The following is a 19,602-nucleotide window of genomic DNA, read 5'->3' on the forward strand; positions in this document are numbered from 1 at the left end:
GGTCGTCGCGGGCAGCGCGGCGGCCCGTTTTAGGCAGGCAGGCGGCTTCCCAGGATCCGAGGAGTGGGCTCCCTCGTGACTCCAACAAATCACGAACCCGGGCAAAGTACCGCGGCAATGAGCGGGGTGGCACCCGCGCCGTCGAATCCTCCTACAAAGCGGGCAGGATACAGCGCTCACAGCGCTCGAGCAAAAGTACAGCGTTTCCAGCGCTTAGGCAGGCGATCTCAGCGCTCCTAGCGCTGAAGGGCAGAGAGCAGCGCTCTCAGGCTGTAGGCAGGTGTCCTCAGTGCTCCTCAGCACTGGAGGACAGGACAGGGCTCCAGCAGGGCTGGAGGCAGGCAGGGGGGGGCAAGGCTGGGCCAGAGCCAGCACACTGGGTCTCCAGGCAGGGAGACTCCCCAAGTGGCGGTCCTTCTGGCCCCAGCAGCGGCACAAGCCCCCTCTGGCAGGATTCCAAAAGAAGAACAACTTCTGTGGGGACACAGCCCCATTTTTATACAGTACATTCCTTTGTCTGAAGGTGCAGGGTGGGGGCGGAACCAGTCGCAGCTGGTTCTTGAGTACCCTTGATGGCCCAACCACCCCTTTCTTTCACTGGCAGGGCTAGGGACATCAGTCACACCACAGGGGGGCGGAGCCAGCATTGTCTGGGGAAAACCCAGCCTCATTCAGGCCACAGGTACACTCCTCCCCAGCCATCAGCATGCTAATCTCCCACTCACCACCGGGCAGACCCATCCAGACTTCCTGGAGCCTGGCATGCCAGCCAGCTCCAGCCAATCACGCTCCAGCACCCTCACTGCACACATATCTCAATGTCCAGAAGTAGCACTTCCCAACTAGACACAAACATGCCGCAGACACCATCTTGCAGCATTCACTCTCACGAGTTTATACATACTAAACTCGAGCCTGTACTCCCCACGCATCAGGAACTACCAGGGACACACACATTCCCCATGCATTCCTATGGGAGGGCAGGCCAGCCATACTACATGCGCGCACTTTCACTCTGGGGCCCAGGGAAAAGTGCGCAGAGACCCAAAAATCACTGACACAGGGTCACAAATAAGGCAAAAAGTCTAGGGGTGAACCTGCCCTGCGGGCCAAGTCCAACACACAGGTTTCTACAGGGCTTTTAAGATTATAGCTGTAGACATGGGCTTCAGTGTGTGGTGCACACATTGGACATTATCCATTTCATGGTCTCACACTGTGTGGAATAAAGTTGTGTGTGGGTGTGCTCACGATAGGCGGTAGAGCGGGTTACAGAGGTTGATCTCACTCAGGCTTTATCTTCTCCTAGAAAACGCCACCTTTGAGGACTGCAGAGAAGCAACAGGTACAGGTAGTGTGGGTGGTAGTTATCCGAATGACCTCTCCTAAGCTAGTCACACACTACTGAACAGGCAGCTTGTGCCTTAATGATTGGATTGGGGAGGCTCGTCCCACTGAAACATTCTGCTAAAGGTTTGAGGTTTCTAGAACAAATGGGGCCCAACCGAGAGCCAGCTTTAACATTACACTGGTGCTGCAGGAAAACTAGTGTTCAAGGTTGGGAAAGAGGAAGGTATGGTTTGCTTGGCCTGTAAGGCCCACCACTTTGCCTTTTGGCACTTTGCTAGGTATGTCCTTTTCCTGCCACCTGGATTACCAAGACCCCCGCCCTCACTCTACTTTGATGCATCCGTTCCTGCCTTGACGTCTAAACCAGGCTTACCTACCCTTCTGTGTACTGCAAATCTCCCTACTTTAACCTGCCAGATCGTAGGGACAGATGTACAAACATTAGGAATACTGATTTCCTAATTACGGTTGTTCTCTGAATCGCAATAAGAAAGTCGGTATTCCTAATGTATGTAAATCAGAGTTTCATTTAGGGATTCCTTGTAGGTCGCAAATGGACCTACTTCATGAATATTAATGATGTAGGTCACTCTTTGCAATCCGTTAGGATTCACAGCTATCTCAGGGGTGGTGGTCTGCTGATGTCAGCAGACCACCATGTCTGTAATTGCTTTTTAATAAAGCAATCTTTTTTTTTCCCTCTAAATGCAGCACGTTTTCCTTAAAGGAATACAGAGCGCTTTTTAAAAGAAAAAAATTAGACCTTGGAGTTTGTTTTTAAAGAGTAGGCAGTTGTCCGTGGGAACGCGGCCTGCTCCTGGGAAAATATTGACATTCTCAAAGGGAAGGTGTCCCCATGGGACCCCTTCCCTTTGAGAATGTGTTACCACCAGTTTTAAACTGGTGGGTAAGCATTTCTATTTTGCGACCAGAATTTGGTCACAAGACAGTAATACGTACCATACCAATTCGGTATTTGGGCAGTATGCCCTAAATTCCCCCTTCCAAATACCGAAATGCAAAATGCAAAGCGATAGCAAGGTACCGAATCTCATTTTGTACATTTGAAAAAGCATTTTCCATTCTCAAACAGTCTGATTCGTTTTCAACAGGAAAGATGCTTGGTACCTCTGGCCCATAATCTCCAAGCGTTACTTGTCAAAATAATCTCCTCACTCCAACTTTGTTTGATGCACAATTTTTCTGATTTCGCTTTGCTTGCCCAATTAGTGTCTGCCTCAACTATGGCATCACCAACTTTTTTTTTTTTTAAATCGGTATGTCTCATGTCTGTCCGTTTTACCTTAACTATTCACCCCAGCATTGCTTCATCTAACAGTTTTCTGCCGCCAGGCCTTACTCATTCCTTGTGTTTCAGCCGTGCTGTTCAAATCCATCTGTCTCCTGGCCTTGCCTGTTCCATTCGTCTCCTAGGCTTCCTATTCATTTTCTGGCTACCTTTGCCCAGTCCCTCTGTTTTTCATCTGCCCATTCTTGGGCCTCCTTCTTTTTGGCTGGTCATTCTCCTGTTATCTGTTTTTAGCTGGCCTTGCTTGGCCCACCCATTTTTCTGTCTGGCCTTGCTTTGCCCACCCATTTTTCCGCTTGGCCCACCCATTTTTCAGTCAGGCCTTGCTTGGCCCACCCATTTTTCCATTTGGCCTTTCTTGGCCCTCCCATTTTTCCGTCTGGCCTTGCTTGGCCCACCCATTATTCTGTCTGGCCTAGCTTGGCCCACCCATTTTTCCGTCTGGCTTTGCTTGGCCCACCCATTTTTCCGTCTGGCCTTGCTTGGCCCACCCTTTTTTTCCTGGCTGGTCTTGCTCTGCCCATCCTTTTTCCAGCTCACCTTACTCCCTCCAACCATTTTTCCAGCTGGTCTTGGTCGGCCCACCCGCTTTCTGGTTGGCTTTACTTGGCCCTCCAGTTATTCTGTGGCTAGTCAGCATTGCTTGGCACACAAGTCTTCTGGCCTTCTTGGGCCTTGCCACCCCCGCCCTCCCCCATTGTCCAATCTGGTGAACACTGGTGCGCTCCATTCAGAGTAGGAGATGGATTTGGTCAGGTGCTCCCAGCGGCAGCCTGTGGGAATGTTGGTTTAGTTTTGGCGGCATCTTTGGGAGGAGGGTCTGCAGTGTGGGAAAACCATGCTGCATTGTCCTCAGAGAGTGAAATTGGAGCTACGCTCTGCTCTCCACGCTTGATGTGAACAAGCTGTGCGGCTTAAATGGAGTTGTTTTAACTGATCCCATCTGCAGTGTGCAGAGAGCCCGCACTTTCGCCCCCGCCCTGCCAGGCCTGCACTAACACTGCCACAACAAGGCCCGCTGTACTCTCCCTCTGTACGCCTGAGCTGATGTTGCAGTGCACGCCATCGACTGCTGTGCCCGTCACATATCTGGCGGGTTCTCGTGGATGGTTTATGCTTCTAATCATTTTAATATGTTATGGTTGAATGGGGTGATTCTTCCCTACCCCTCTTCATCCTACTGCCCCCTCCCTGATTTTTTTTTTTTTTTTTGCAGGCACGCACTGTTGCCACCAGATTCCTAGGGTCTACCAGACTGTGCAACCTCTCCCGATCCCGCTGCTACCCTGGCCCACAGACCTCTTGTCTGGTGAGGGGGTTTTAAGTGGTCTGTAGCCCCCCTCCTTGCTATTGCTAATTAGCCCGCGTCTTCACCTCCTGCGGCTGCACCTGTCACTCTCGGTGTCACCGACTTAATATTAATCCTCGAATTGTTTCAGCTGTTGCCGCTTGGCTGTGAGGACATCCGCCCCATTCCAAGCATCGCTGTCGTGCACAGTGCATGCGCGCGCGGCGGCGGCGGCACGAGGAGGCGCGCGGCTGTATCCCGTTCAGCTGGTCGAGGCTGGCAGCTGGCTATGGCGGGAGGTTGCACAGACCGGTTGTAAGTTTCAGGAGGCAGCAGACCTCGTCAGGCTGGTCCTCGTGCCTTTCCGTGTCGAGGCCCTGCACAGCCTCACTTTGAGCTCAGAAGCCACGTGCTATGCACTCCCCAAGGGTGCTCTTTCAGAGCAGGTGAATGAGTCTATGGTGTGCAGTCTCGCGCCCTCCGCGCCATTCCCAGAGAGCTCCCCTCTCAGTGCTCCGATGGGGATGGTCTGGTGGCTTCATGGAACCGACAGGAAGAGCGGGCCTCAGCGAGCCGCCCCTGGCGGAGCCTCACAGGCGAAGGATTGACCCTGGCGTGTTACGTTGTATGTATTTATATAGCGCGCTGTCACCCATGCGTCGCAGGTGTGTGAGGCTAGGCCCCGGGTTGGGTCCATTCTGGCGTAGTGACTATATTGACGCCTACTTCACTGTTGTCACATAGCGTTTGTAGCATGTCTGACTCGACTGATCACCTGAGTATAGTCTTCACCGCCCAAAATCAAAATAAAAGCAGTGATGTTTTTTTTTTTTTTTTACTTTGACTCTATCTACGCCCTTGTGCTTAGAGTATTTATTTACTGTGCTCTGCAAAGTGCACCTCTGTTTATCAACGAGCTGGTAAATGGAAGGAGGGGTGCCCGGTAAGATTGAATGTAAGGAAATGTTGAATGCGAGGTTACTCCACTGTAAACATGAAACCACTGTAGCTTTTATTCACTTTAATTAAACTAAGTGGAAATAAAATGCGTCCGTGGTGCCGCGGGTACGTTTTTGGAGTCTCCGACACCTCAACTTCTGATGACCAAATGGAATGCTCGTTCAGTGAGGCTGGGGACACGTTAGTTGTGTGCACACATTCAGATTACTATATTGCTGAAAGTCAATCCTAGAAATATAGTGTGCATGCATGGTAATTACTTGACCACTTGAAAATCTTTGAGGCCTCAATAAGGCGTCAGAAAATAGATATAGACATTTTTAAATACATATAAAAATCAGATAACCTGTACAGCAAAGAAACAAAAGACTGCTGAATAAACAGACTGACAAATCTGATAACTGAAAAGCCGCTCGATGAAACATTATAACTTGATACTTTGGATACCCTTGTTCTGTGTGCACACTCGGCTCCTTCCTGTATGTGTCATTTTGATTTGTTTTTGAGCATAAGCAGAACCCATAGGCATTGTTGTATGTAATTTCTCGAACTTTCCTTCTTGAAGATAAGAGGTGTTTGGTGTGCTTGTGATGACTGAGCGAACTAGAAATTTTCATTCATTGGCTGCTCTGAATTTAATAGTTGAAAATCCTCTACACACATCTGATCAACTTCCATCCTGTTACCCGCTGTGTTGTACAGAAACCGTGTACTCCGCTGTGTTCAAGTTTGTAACGTGGCAACTCATCAAGTAATTTGTAAAATATGAGGGTGGTAATGTTTCTTTACTCACTCAATCAGTTCTTTACTCGGGTGGTAGCAAATGCCACGCTCCCTGCCCACTGTGGGATGAAACGAGTTGAATAGCACAGATTTTTGAGACCAGTTGGTACTGGTGGGTTTCTTTGTCTAGTTCTGGGCGTTCTCCAGCTGGTTCCCTAGTAATGGACCTAGCTGACCACATTGTAACTAAGAAGCGCAGAGTGCTATACTTGGGCTCTGCCTCAAGGATTGGAGGGGGGGGGGCGCGTCTTGTGGAGCCACCTGATGTTCAGAGAGATGCATGTGAAGGCTAGCTAGTACTTGGGGTTGGGTCTGATTTATCGTTTGGTCTAATGGATAACACCGGCTAGGGTTAATCCCGCTATCAAGAACCAATGATATTTTTGGGGGTGAGGTGAATAAGTTCAGCTAATGACTTTTGCAGCTTGATGGACAGCTCAAGATAGGGCATCAGCTTCTGCAGACTGTTGGAAGATACAGTGGGATCACCAGCAGTGGAAGAGATGCAAGGTGGCACTTTCAGGCCAGGGAGCTATTAGGGACATCATTTCAATTTCCAGGAGGTAGTGGTCACCTCACCTTAAGGGCATAGTCTTGACTTCTATAAGAACCAAAAAATACTCAATTTATGGGGAAAACAGATTATTTATGGTTTATATTTCACAATGTAGGGTAGTGCCGTATAGGTGAAGTTGTCACAATAGTCTGAAAGTTATAAATTCCCCAAGTATTTTTAGGAATGTTTGAAAAGTAGTAATTTTTAACAGCATAAAGTGCTGCCCTGAGGGCGCAGCTCAGGGCAAAAACCTAGGAATACTAGAAGGACTAGCACTCACTATCCCGAAGTACCCTTTTTGCTTCTAAGGAGCGACCGTATACTCCCATTAAAAGCGTTTCATGTCTATTGAGAAGTGCTGGTGCTCTCCCTTTAAAAAAAAGTGCAGGTACTCTGTTCCTGATGGTACCTGTTATTTGAAAGCACTGACTGGAGAGCTACTTGACTAGGTCTTGGTGTGGGTATGCGAATAACCAGTGTGCATGAAGTACATGCAACAACGTAGACTTAACAGCAATTTTATGTATTTATTTGCTATGTGCTAATCTCCTTGAATGGCGATATACATTTAATGTATTTTAGAATGGCACATATGGAGCACGTGAGCTTTCATTTTGAAGAACCGCTGTCGGGATTACAATGTAAAATATTCTGCCTTTACTACACGCAGAGTGGCGGGAGACATGGACCATTCACATTCATGTACACTGGAGAGGTACTTGGAGGCCTGAACTTGAATGTTCATTTATCAACCACAAGATTCAAATAGACATTAAAAAAAATACTTATCGTGCATCACTTACGTACAAGCCTTTACAAAAAGTTAAAAAATAAAAAAAAATCAGTAGTCTTGGGGGGGGGGGGGGGGGGAACATGTATGTTGTTTTTCGAAAACAACGGCACAGTTCGAAGGGAAATAAATGGATAGATTGCAGCTGTCACTCTTAGAATATCACCTTGAATAATAAGGGTGTGCAATTGATGTTTTGTTTGAACACTTGGCGCCACAGGGTTTGCGTCGTGTGATGCATTCCCATTTGACCGGAAGACCTCTGTTATCCACTGTGATTCAAATACTGTACAATTCGAAGTGCTGTGTGTGATGGGCATCACAGTCCCCTTCCAAAGATTTTCAACTATGATACGTTTTGTCTGCTTTTCCTCCCTGTTTACCCTCCCTCCATCTTACCGTCCACAGTTGATGCCTTTTACTGTGACGAAGTAGTTCCCCAATGCCTCCATGTATGCACACAGGTGCTTGGCATCTTTGATTTAAAAAAAAGAAAAAAAAATGGGTCCTGTTGCCAATATACTTGGAGTGGCGGTAGAGCCTGGCAATTTAAGGATGGGCGCCCATGCCTGCAGTGTGGAACAGAAGAGCAGTACTTGTTTCCTCTTATAAGGAAGTAGCAGGCATCAACAGCTAGTCTTTCAGGGTTTGAATGCAGGAGATTGGTTTTGAATCTTTCCATGACCGTACCAAGTCTCCTTGGGTACTTGATGTTGGGGGTATTCGATGAGCATTAGGTAAGTTAGGTTGTTGGATTTGTATTCATTATATTCTTGTACCTTTTTGCTTGGTGGGCTGAGTCAAGAGGAATATGCCACCTGGACTGAGGAAGCAGAGAGGTCTCAATGATTTAAAAGGGCTTCAGTATGGTGTGTGTGTGAAATATGCAGAGTTTGTTGCTCTCCTCCGCTGAGCGCAGCCTTCTAATGCAAGTAAATTGGGCTAAGAAATACATTATCCTTCTCTCCTATTTATGTGTTAATATGCAGGGGGGCAAGTCCGGTGTGTGCCATTTGTTGGCGGTTTTACTGAAGTGGTGTGAGCATTACCAGGAGGACCCTGTAACCCAGTTTCAGGAATGGCATAATTCTTGGTCAGCAGAGTTACCTCGTTACTTAAATGACGAGTAGTTTAAAACTCTCCAATGTAGAGACTCTTGCCTATTTGCACATTTCCTTTTTGTACATTTTTTTTGAGGCCTTAAGGTACGCGCCTCAGAAGCATGTATTTCATTGTGCTAAACTGCAATGCAAAATTGTTGGCACTATTTCTATAAAAAACGATTGCCTTTTTTTATGATTTCTTGAATAACCTTGGTAAAACTGAAAACTTAACTCCATGCGCGCTAGCGGAATTCCGCTCCTGCTCTGAGTTTTCGTAAATCGCATGTTACGTGACGAGCTTGGCTCGTCATCAGCGTGCGAGCGGGCTACGCCATGACGAGCCCAGCTCTTCATCAGCGTCGAAGGGGTTAATCCATGCAAAAATGTGTTCTGGATCTTGCTTGTGGATGGAGATATTCTTACATCTATGAATTCAAGCCAATAACTTAGATGGACATCTTAGACTTCTTGCTGGGGCTGATTTTATATGTGGAATTGATCCTCCTCTTGTTAGGGTTGTTCATTGTGGGGGGCAGTTGCATGGGGGACTTTAACCTCTTTCCTGGGAACACCATCACCCAGGGAGGTATCTGGAACTGATGTATCGGAAACGAGAGTAGCGCAAACAGCGTGCGACTCCTTTCGAAAATGCATCGGTTTCAACACCTCAAAGTGAACAATTATTCTCCAGAAAGTGCAATTTCATTGTGAAGACTGTAAACTGTGTGTCCCATACCTATCCCACTTAGGTGCTGTGTCAACAATTTTCTCACTTGTCTTGTATGGAAAATTATATTTCGCATCTACTGTGCGCCCTGTTGGACAATTTAGTGGACTTGGAAATGGCTTGAGGCAGGGTTGCGTACTCGCCCCACTGCTTTTTTCTCTGTTTTTGGCCGACCTACCAGCAAAACTAAGTGAGGTTAAAGGGGCGAGTCCAAAATTGGGAGGAAATCATGTTTCGTGCCTACTATACGCGGACGATTTAGTGATTATGGACCTGACACAGATAGGCCTCCAGAGGAAATTAAACATGTTCAATGAATACTGCCGGAATAAAAAGTTAACAGTGAACATGGATAAAACTAAAATTTTATGCTTCGGTAGGAGTAAAACTAGCTTCCTGTGGTATCTGGATACAAAGCCACTCGAAAGGGTAAACGAATACAGATACCTGGGAATCTGGTTTAAGAGTGACCTTAAATGGTATACCCATCTGGAGGCTCTCAAAATGAGGGCATCTGCCTCTGTGAAGGGGCTAAAAAGATTTAATAGTGTGTACGGAGAAAACTCAGATAGGCCGGTCATAAAAGCCTACCTAGCAATGGTCCCCCCCCCCAATTCCTGTATGGGGCAGAAGTGCTCTATTTAAGTGGGAAAAAAGGGTGGGATAAAGAGGAGGGATATATTTTAAAAAAATCTGTTCTCTTTGCCTAAATCTTCTATGGTACATGCTGCAAGACTGGAGATGGGAATTACCTCCTGGGCAGTAACTGCCTGTATGGCACTCATCCGCTTTTGGCAGCGCCTAGGGTCTGGAGAGCACTTAAAAATTTCACAGTGGTGTAAAAGTGAAATTGTCGCTAGCGAACTGACCTGGGCGAAAGAAACAAGAGCCGCACTAAGTGAAGCCTATGGTGTGTTGGGTTTAAAACTATGCCCGGAACTGAGTCATCCACATATAGCTAGGAAGGAATTGAGGTCACTGGGAGCCGAGACGTCTCGCACATATGATAGAGAGTATCTCTCGCAGAAAGTTTCGGTGTCATATATGACCCTGGCCTGGGAACTTAACCAACAGTACCCCTATTTAGACAGATTGCCCAGCTACCGCCTAAGACGTGAGGTCCTAAAAGTGCGAATGGGGATAAACCCCTGCTATGGGAACAAGGAAGCCAAAAATTTTATGTTGAATAATAATGGAACCTGTACTTGCGGGTTGGGTACCCACTGCGATATTGTACACATTTTACTAGATTGTATGATGTTTTTAGATTTACGAAAAGAAATTTTATGTCCGATTTTTAAAAAATACAGGATCAGAAATAGGATGCAAGCTGCTAGCTTTATAGCTGAAATGAGGTATCTAGATATTGCTTGTGCTATGGGGAAATTTTTGTGTAAAGTCAAGTTGTTTCTAAAGTGTTCAGAGTAAATATCTTAGGCGGCGCTCATGGGGGGAGGATGAGGCTGTACATGTAAAGGTTAACGTTGTGATTTGGAACCTTTGGAATTGATTTGATGCTGATGGAAATTACCTGACTTAATTACCCCTAGGGTTATTTTTGTATTTAGTACGAAGGAATGTACTATTTTACGGGAAGTACAAATGCCATGTTTTTAATATGATCTTGTTCAAGTTTTAACAGTAATTTTATGTATAGGGTATACTTTTAAGGTTGTAATTAACCAAATAAAGTTTTCTTACTGACAAAAATTTAGTGGACTTTGTTTGCTGTAGTGGCTTACAGGCCAGGGGAACTAATAACTGGCTCCATATTGCCCTATAATAAAGGGTGATGGTTCTCTTGCTTCCTGTGCAGAGGCAGTGATCACTTGATCGATTTCAGGATTACGGTCAGTTTGGGCATGAAATGAGCAGATTAATGTTCCAAATGTTGTGAGAGATTGATCTTGGTCTTTAGATGTGCCAGGTGCCTTCGTCTTCCTCCCTTGGTTGTTCTCTTATGAATCCCTACACTATTTATCCATCGGTCGGAGGAGAGGAGGCTTCTGGAAGATGTTTTGATTATGTCTTGTGGCGAATATGAATTAAAAGGCCATGTTAGTTCCAAAGCCTCACTAGTAACTCCTTCCTAATATGAGGCAAGTCTTCCCTGTTCTGTGGAGCGCAGTTCATCAGAAGGGATAATGAACTTATATTATCCCATCTGGCTCTTTGAATTTGCATCCTGTGAAGGCTTGGCAGACAATGCTTGTTTCTGGAAATAAACTAAAGTAAGCAGGCTATTTAAAGTGGGAATTCATGGGCAACACCCAGAAAGCATGTTTGGAGTGGCTCCTTTCTAGTTATTGGTCCCTCTGAGGGGCGAGAAGAGATTAAAATAGGAAAGCAGTATCATCTAAACACCTGTGTTTTCCTGCCAGGTGCCGTCCAGGGCTGATTGGTGACCGATGCCAGTTCCAAGACCCCTGCCACCTAGGACCCTGCCGCAACGGAGGGATCTGTACGAACTCTGTGATCGACGGCACTGTGCAGTTCATGTGCGACTGTCCAAAGGGATTCCGAGGTAAGTGGTGCACCAGAATTCTTGCAGCAAGATTCTCAGATGTTCTTAGATGTGGCTCTGGTTTGTTGGCTGAAGTGGGTATACACAGTACTTCTAACGTTTTTTGTACTCTGAAAACCCGATTGCTGTGTGCTGAAATCCCTTCCATGACTACTGCCACGTGGAACGGCAAAAAAGAGCTGCACTAGGCTGCCAAAAGCTAGTGTGCAAAAATCTTTGTTAGTTTGATCTGTGCCAGGGCAGATGACCTCAGATCCTGTTGGGGGCACTGGATCAGCAGTGAGCGTTCTTCACCCCTGCCAGGGTCTCCAGCAGCTTTGGGATTCTAAGAAACTTAATCTAGAAAAAAAGCAGGCCGTGACCTTGAATGTATAATTATGGAAAATTGCTAAACCATTATCTATCAAAATCAAACCACCGACGCAGACCAATCTCACTGCTCAGGAAATGGCAGTATTCTGCAGCAGGACTGTGGATTCATCCTGGGCACGTGATTCCATACGAAGGCCCTTTCTGCAAAGTGCTGGTGTGGATGAAAGTGAGATGGAGGGTGAATCGCTGTAAAGAAATTGCTGCTCCAGATTGAAGAACTATATATTGGAACAAATTAAGTGCAAAATCACATTTGATCCCCTAAAAAAGTGTGAACTGATGCCAGTACCAAATGCCCTGATCGGGGCATACCGGAGGGGCTGTCATGGTGTGGTCCAATTCCTTTCAGCAGAAGCCAGCTACAAAGTGAGGAGTTCTTCCTGCCTGCATGTTGCACCGTATTAGTAGCTGGGTATCCCTCGCTGATCGAGTTTCGTAGACGTGATTCCGTGAATGAATCCTGAGCACGAGTAATAAAGTATTGCAGCCAGCCATGAACAGGTTTGGATACCTTGATGATCCCCACTGGGCCCCAGGAGAGCACACCTCCCTTGGCAAAGGACTGGCATGTACTGGGCTTGTCCAAGTAAACTTCTAAAAGGACCCGGAGGCTTGGATGCCCCGTTGTTGACTTGAGTATTTGTGGTACTTGCCATAGTGCCACCTAAGTCGAGCATCCTTCTATGTGACCAACTTGATCTCAGCCTTGTTTGGCATCCCTAGGGTATCGGCGCATCGAAATAAGTGTGTTGGATAAATCCGAGAACCAGTGGATATTGGATCAAGGTTGTTTATTCAGCTGGTACACAGGAACTAAAGGGAATGGAAAGGATGTCGCTGTCAATATAAAACTGTAATAGGCTCTGCATCTTGGATAAATGTAATGGCACAATGTTTGTGAGTATTGCTGTATTGGTTTGCTTGTTATGATGAGGATACAAACTCCAAATTGGAAAAAAATATACAATTTCCTAATTAAATTTTGAGAGCTGCTGTCCGTATCACCCAGGCCTGCCAAGAGTGCATTTAACAAGAGGCAGGTAGGGTATGTTTTTTTTTTTTCCTTCCTTTGGCTGCAGGTAGATGATGTGCATTGTGGAGGAAGGTGTGTAATCTGTGTGTTGGGCAGTGGTTGTATGAGAAGGGTTTATGTAGAGAAGCCGTAGGTACTAGGGGAGGGGCCCATTCACGTGATGCTTTCTGCCATGCGGAGTGTTATGCCCGCCAGGACCTACGTTAGTTGGCAGGCCTCGCGTGGGAACGGTTACGGCTCCTACTTCCAACAATAACCGTTTGACTGCCAGCGGGCTTCCTAAATGTCTTGTGGCCAATCCTGCAAAACAAACACGTGGGGCTTTTGTCAGCCCGATTTACGTAGCCGTGTTTGCTCACGCTCGCTCCCTGTGCCACCTGGCCTACCATGGCTCTTGTGGTGTGGCCTCTGAAGGGACTCAACCGTGAACCTGGCTGTTTACCTTGAAGGATGTTTCCTCTGCTGGACCAGTCATGCATGAGGTGTTCATAGTGTGTATACACGGGGCTCTGAGCCATACGGCAAAATCACGACATTGTCCGCTGCTTGGTGCTGTGTGAAGGAATTAATGTGCATTTCCTTTAAAAGATTTACAGTTCCGATTCTGAATGCTTAGAAGTTAGTCGGGATTGGCCAAATCCAATATTAAGGTTGATCATTCTGCATAAATCCTTTCATTTGATAGTCAAGACCAGCGTCTTTCATGGTCCTGGTTGGAGGTAATCCGTAATGTTTTTTTTTGTGATCGGTCAGATCTAGACCGCATTCCACTGAGGGTTTGCTCTTCCCTGGATTATCTAATCATTTCCGTTCTGAGAGTGAGAACAGTATATTTCAGACTGTCTTTCTTAATGCCTGGAACACTCTCTCCCCACTCGGATTTACAGACCTCCCAAACGTCACATGAATTCTCAAAGAAAAGAGGAGGAATATTTTCTGCTCCCTCCTCGAAATAGTACAACATTTTCCTGTGGTGCTAGTTAGTGCTCCTAGAACTGGCAGTGAATCTCTTGTCTTGATGCCTGATCTAAGCATTGCTCAATGGTGCCAGGTCTGCGAAGATGTGGTGTGGGATGGGAGACTCCATCTCAAATCATGCTCCTGTCTCCTGGAAATCCCACATGCATGGATGAGGGCACCCTGCAGTCATGCCACAAAGCTAGGAGGCCAATGCAAACCCAGAAGTATTTTACCTTGTGATCCAAACAGATATCTAACTTCTCCACAGCTTTCTAAAATAAGCGGTGGTGTCAGAATGAAGAGTGGTTGACAGGCCACCATGATGAGATGTGTGGAGGAGCTGTTTGCATGGGATGAGGCTAAGTAACTTTGCAGATTGTTATTTTCCAGCTTGCATCTGAGCATTTTAAATTGTCTTTAGTTGCTACAGCGGTACTTTTGGGTATGTGTTGCATTGCTGCCTATTATTTCGTCAGTTGCCTTTACTTCCATTTATAGTGTCCTTGGAGACTGATTTTATTATGTCCTTTTTCCCCTTTCCAGGACAAGACTGCTCCCTGGTTGATGCTTGTGCTACCAACCCATGTGCAAATGGTGCTCACTGTATAAACTGGAATGGCCGCTACAACTGCACCTGTTCCCCAGGCTACATGGGGAAGAACTGCCGCAATGATGTGGATGAGTGCCGTCCACGCAACATCTGCCAAAATGGTGGTTCTTGCATGAATACCCCCGGCTCCTTCAAATGCCAGTGTGAGACTGGGTACACTGGGCAGTTGTGCGAGAACATTTACGTGCCATGTTTACCATCACAGTGCATGAACGGAGGCACCTGCCGGCCAACGGGCGACCTTACCTATGAATGTGCCTGCTTACCTGGTAAGTTCCGTTCCGTGCTTCTGGAGAGTGGAAAGGATAGCCTTGCATACTGAGGATCTGTGTTTATGCTTTGAGACAGTACAGTGAGGGCATCGGCTCTACAGACTACCTGAGGCCGCTGTTGAAGGTTAGCAAAATGGGAATCGAAATTGGGGGTAGTGGTGGAGGAAATAGCCTCCTGTGAGAGGGATGTCTGGTTTCCAGACATTGTCTCCTCTTATAAACACAAGTAGTCAGAATGTGGTAATGGTTACTTATGTGTATAGTGCTTATGTCCAGTGAGAGCGGAATCTAAGCATTTGTCAATTAAAAGCTTTTAGTTCCAAGAAACAAATACATAACACTATTGAGAAGTTCATGTACCACAACTATGTATGTTCATTGTTTATGTGTTGACCTCTTAGCTGTAATTGTAACCAAAGAAGATACCATGATGTCAAGGAGTTTCAACGTTTCATCTTTATCTTTGAATTTCCAGGCCTAAATACAACACTTTCAGTGTTGGAAATTGTTTAAATGTTGTGCTCCAACAAGTGGTTCTGAGAGTAGAGTACTGCTCTCATGAGCGGCCTAACAGTGGCAGCATGATTGCAGTGAATTCAGATGTGTGCAGCGTTAGGTGCTAAGAGGCTAAAGCGGAACACTTGTAATATACTATTCATTAAGGGTGCACAGCGTTGGGTGCTAGGGGAGCATTGGGATCACAGGTGTAGCTGGCTTTTCATTATCAGATATGTAGAGCATTGGGTGTGGTGAGAGCAAGGTCAGTACTACGGTAATATTTGCAGCACTAGCTGCTGTGAAAGTGATGGAAGAACGCAGACTTCTGGTCAAGGTAAAATGCATTGGCAACACGCTTGTAGGTCATTCTACTAGTCGGGGATATGCCGTATTGGGCGCTGCAAGTTCAGTGGGGTGGCGATTGTAGCACACTTGCAACTAACAGGGCAGCACTGTGTTGGCTGCTGCAAGAGAATGTGGATGAATGCACCAGCCCAAATTTGGTTAGTTATCTAGCCTTTGTTGCTTGTGGTGCTGCTACTCTTCAAGATGGGGTAGCTTGGAGAGGTGGATCATTGGTCGCTGCTCTGGAATTCTAGGATACCTGCCAGGTCATGAGGGAGGGCGACCTCCTGACTCTACACAACTGATATTCGGCTACTTGGAAGCACAGAAGGCTTTGAGGCACATCAACCAATTTGTGTGGCCCTGTGCTTGCCAGGATGGTAGAAAGTTCTGCTGGTCGGTGTGGAGCTCGAGGTGGAAGCCTCTAGGCTATACCAGATTTTACACACTATGCGGGCAACTGTGTGTGCAATATGTGCAGCGCTTGATGTAGATGCAAAAAAGAACAATTGATGGACAGAATGCAGAACAATGTCATACATTCACCCCAGTAGGGAGATCTGGGCCTAAATCCGTCGTTTTTTTGTTCACCATGCCATTCCAGTTTGGACTCAGCCATATGCAAATCCGTCTTGACCCTGCGCCCAATGGGAACAGTCCAGCACAAACTGCCAGGCCAGGTCCTCCCTTGATGTAGATGCAGACCTTTCAGTGCTGGGAATGTGCTACTCTGACTGTACCTCTATACATGTTCCAGACAGTATGCACGTTTGCGTTAGGTCGACAAGTCTTTGTAGTTGTTTTTTATGAATAGGAACCGAGGCTGGGTTTGGCTACAATAGATGAATATTAGAAGTGCTACTTCCAGCAGCTGTTGTAAGCCTGCAGTGCTATCTGCAAGGATGAAAGTTTGGAAAACCCCACAAATTCTTCACCTTACAGAGGTTTGGAAGTCAAAAGGCCAGAGGGTGGAGATGGAGTTAGCCAGACAATGGCTAACAGTTTACAAGTGGCTGACCCAGATTTTAGGAGGAGAGATTTACGCCGGGTGTGACCACCTCGTCCCCATTGCATGCAGTGCATCGTAGGAAAGAATATCGTCTGAATGTTTCTTTCACATGTGATAAAATTGAGGAACGAATATCCTACTGGTTTTTCCCATTTTATGAGGGGCACAGAAGCAAGGGCTGCACCAGGGGACTTAATCTCTTCATCTTCTTGGTGCTTTGTTTAAGGGAAACTGAGTGTAACCACAAAGATAAGTGTTAAAAGTTGTGGAAGCTACTGTGTGCCCACCAGTGAAGTATTATGTAAATGACTTCTGTATCAGTGATCCCATTACACTGCTGCAACATCATTCCATAGTGGAAACAGGGACACAACCTCGGCATCCCTCATACAGCTTTCACGGGCACACCACTTCAGCATCAATCTCAGAACCCTACTTTGAGTTATTTGCTAGTTGGTGGCAAATTTTAAGCTCTGCGGTGGTAAAGCTCTGATTCATTCACAATGATTTGAACCGCTCATAAACTCATATTGCTATTGTAAGGGCGGCCCTTTGCTCCTTCGATGGCATGCGGTGGATCACAGCCAGGGGCTTCCAAGCTGGGTTTTAAGTGAGCTGGGTCCTGCTGGTGCTAAAAAGCAGGTGTTGAGACGGATCCCTGTTGGGCTCTCCATATTTGCCCTCCCCTTCAGGGTGAAAAAAATGACATCTTACCTCTGCAGCAGTACCACCCTTCACTGCCTCTGATGTAACTTCAAGGAGACTCGTTATAGTTCTTTCACAGTCTCATCATGAAGCATTTTCAATATTATATACCTGAAAGCCGTAGTTGTTGCCTATTTATCTTATGCAGCTAACAACCGATGGCAAAGCCAACAGTCCTGGCTTGTTATAGGTGTAATGTTACTTGCTGTATTTTATATGTGGAGCAATGACAGAAGCAGCAAAATCGGTGGCACACTATGCTAAGCATAGATTTTTAGAGTACAGGCTTTTAATCCACGCCCTTAATTACATCGACCACTCCTCTTTGAGAGACACCCCCTCCCCCCGGTTTTTTATCCCACTTAAAGCCCTGCTGCCAAGACTTTATTTTCATCTTCGAAAGGGCCTACATTTACCTCGTTTGTGATCCAGTATGGATTGCTGTAAAGTGCTGATAGTCCCTGACTTGATCACAATGAGCCCAATCTTCTACTTCTTAGATTGTGAATGCATGAACCCCACATTTTTTCCTGTTGGTGATTTAAATAGGGCCCCGGCTGTGCACAGAGAAGGGGTCTCGTTCACTATATTCCCACGGTTTTAGTACTCCTGGTTAATGGAACCTCCCAGTTTTGGCTCATTTCTGAATGGATATGGATCTCCGCCATTACTGGCAGTGGCGTCTTGTTGATGATCCCACGTCTCCAAATTCCATATTTTTCTTTCCGCACCAGGCACTTCATTTGCTTGTTTTTCGTCGCTGGGAGTCCCAAAGTGAACCATTGTCCCAGCACGAAGGCAGGAAGCTCATAGGAAGCTTGAGTGAGTTAGAGGGTAGGGCGTGAAGTGGGTAAAACAGAAGACGGAAACGCTTCATGGATGGGAAGGAAATAATTCAGAAGATTGCCTGTAACACAGCGTGCAGATGTCTGTGCAGCCAGTGTACAAGAAGTGTGGAGCAGGCATCTCCCTAACACCTCGGGCTACTCCCTGCCCACACGGTTGATTCACTTCCTGGGATCCACGTCTTCAAGAAGCGTCTGCCTGTGGCAGTGATGTGCCTCCTTGTACGATAGGTCTTTGTCGTACAGCTTTTTAAATTAACCCAAGAAGTCATTTAACCACATTGTACTTCCATGTCAGAAGTGATAAAAGCAGTGTGTTTTGAGCAGGTTGTCTCTGGCTGGCTCGGACTGCAATCCCCGTATCACAATCAGCGGTGTGTACTGCCGAGTTAGGGAGCAGATCTCCTTCAAACAGACTAGTTAATTACCATAGTCTTTACAACCACGAACTCCTATCACAGCTCCAGTCAGCCACATGTACTCTGTGGGTTAAATGAAAATGTTTGCAGGGCTGATGGAATATGTGCAATACATGTCTGGGATTCTACATAGTGCGTATATAAAATACGATCGGCCTTCTTTTTCTGTGGATTTGGCTGGCCTTTGTCGTTTATCTTCTGATATCATCATGGTTGTTGAATCCCTTTCTCTCTGGCAGAGCTTGATCTGCCTGTTCTTTCTCCACCCAGTGCCTCTCTCCTTGGATGTTGTCATCCCGCCCTCCTGCTGTGACTCAGGATTGTTGTACTCGCTAATCGGGTCAGGACAGACCGCCCCTCATTGTGACGCGTGTGGCCAAAGGATTCTGGGAGTAGACGCTACACCCACACCCTTCTAGGGAACATCTGACAGGCGTGTTCTGTTTGGAGTATCTGCCAGACCGTCTACGAGCCCCTCCCTCGCTTGGCAGGGGCGAGTACGATGATGACTCCAAGACAGGATGGCGAAGAAATTGTGGGCACAAAACACTGTGCTCGTCCAAAGACACCTCCCTGAGCAGCACTCTAAAAACTAGATGCCTACCTGGCACTTAACTTCAGTTGTTTTGGATGGATTTTCTTATAGTGTTGGCAGGATTAGAATGCCTCTCTAGTGAGGTGTAGGCATGTTTCCATCATGATACTCAAAACATTAGGTACCTCAGAATTTGTGCACAAGCATGGACAAAGGGAAATTTTCTTTGTATGGAATAATCAAAAGATTAATTTAAAAAAAGTCCATATGCTAGCATATTAGATGCAAACTGTTTTATCTCGGGATTGCAGCATTCATCCACGTGTTTTATGTAGCATTGACACGTATCCTTTTAGCAACTGCAATGTTTCCATCCGTTACAACTGCGACGACTATGGCAGACGCTTGTCACATGAGGTGTAATGTTGACTCTACCAAAACAACCTTTCTGAACTCTTGGATTTTGAAGTTGTTCTCCAAAAGGGTATTTAATATTCCTTTTTTGAGTTGGGGGCACAAGCTTTCTTTTAAGGTCATGAGGACCAGAGAGCGCTTTGGGCAAAAAAACCTTTCTCTAGGTGCTCTTTGCTTTCCATCTCAATGAGCCAT

The 19,602-nt window shown here is 46.3% G+C and overlaps 1 protein-coding gene across 1 annotated transcript in view; it reads left to right on the plus strand.

Annotated features, from left to right (window-relative positions):
* Positions 1–19,602, plus strand: part of NOTCH3 (notch receptor 3) — a 201,063-nt gene that overhangs the window by 91,630 nt on the left and 89,831 nt on the right. Inside the window, exons 3-4 of the mRNA XM_086927998.1 lie at positions 11,248–11,390; positions 14,299–14,634. Of these exons, the coding sequence (XP_086784124.1) occupies positions 11,248–11,390; positions 14,299–14,634 (479 nt within the window). The remainder of the gene's footprint in view (positions 1–11,247; positions 11,391–14,298; positions 14,635–19,602) is intronic.

Source organism: Lissotriton vulgaris, chromosome 1_1, assembly GCF_964263255.1.
Source record: "Lissotriton vulgaris chromosome 1_1, aLisVul1.2, whole genome shotgun sequence".
NCBI lineage: Eukaryota > Metazoa > Chordata > Amphibia > Caudata > Salamandridae > Lissotriton > Lissotriton vulgaris.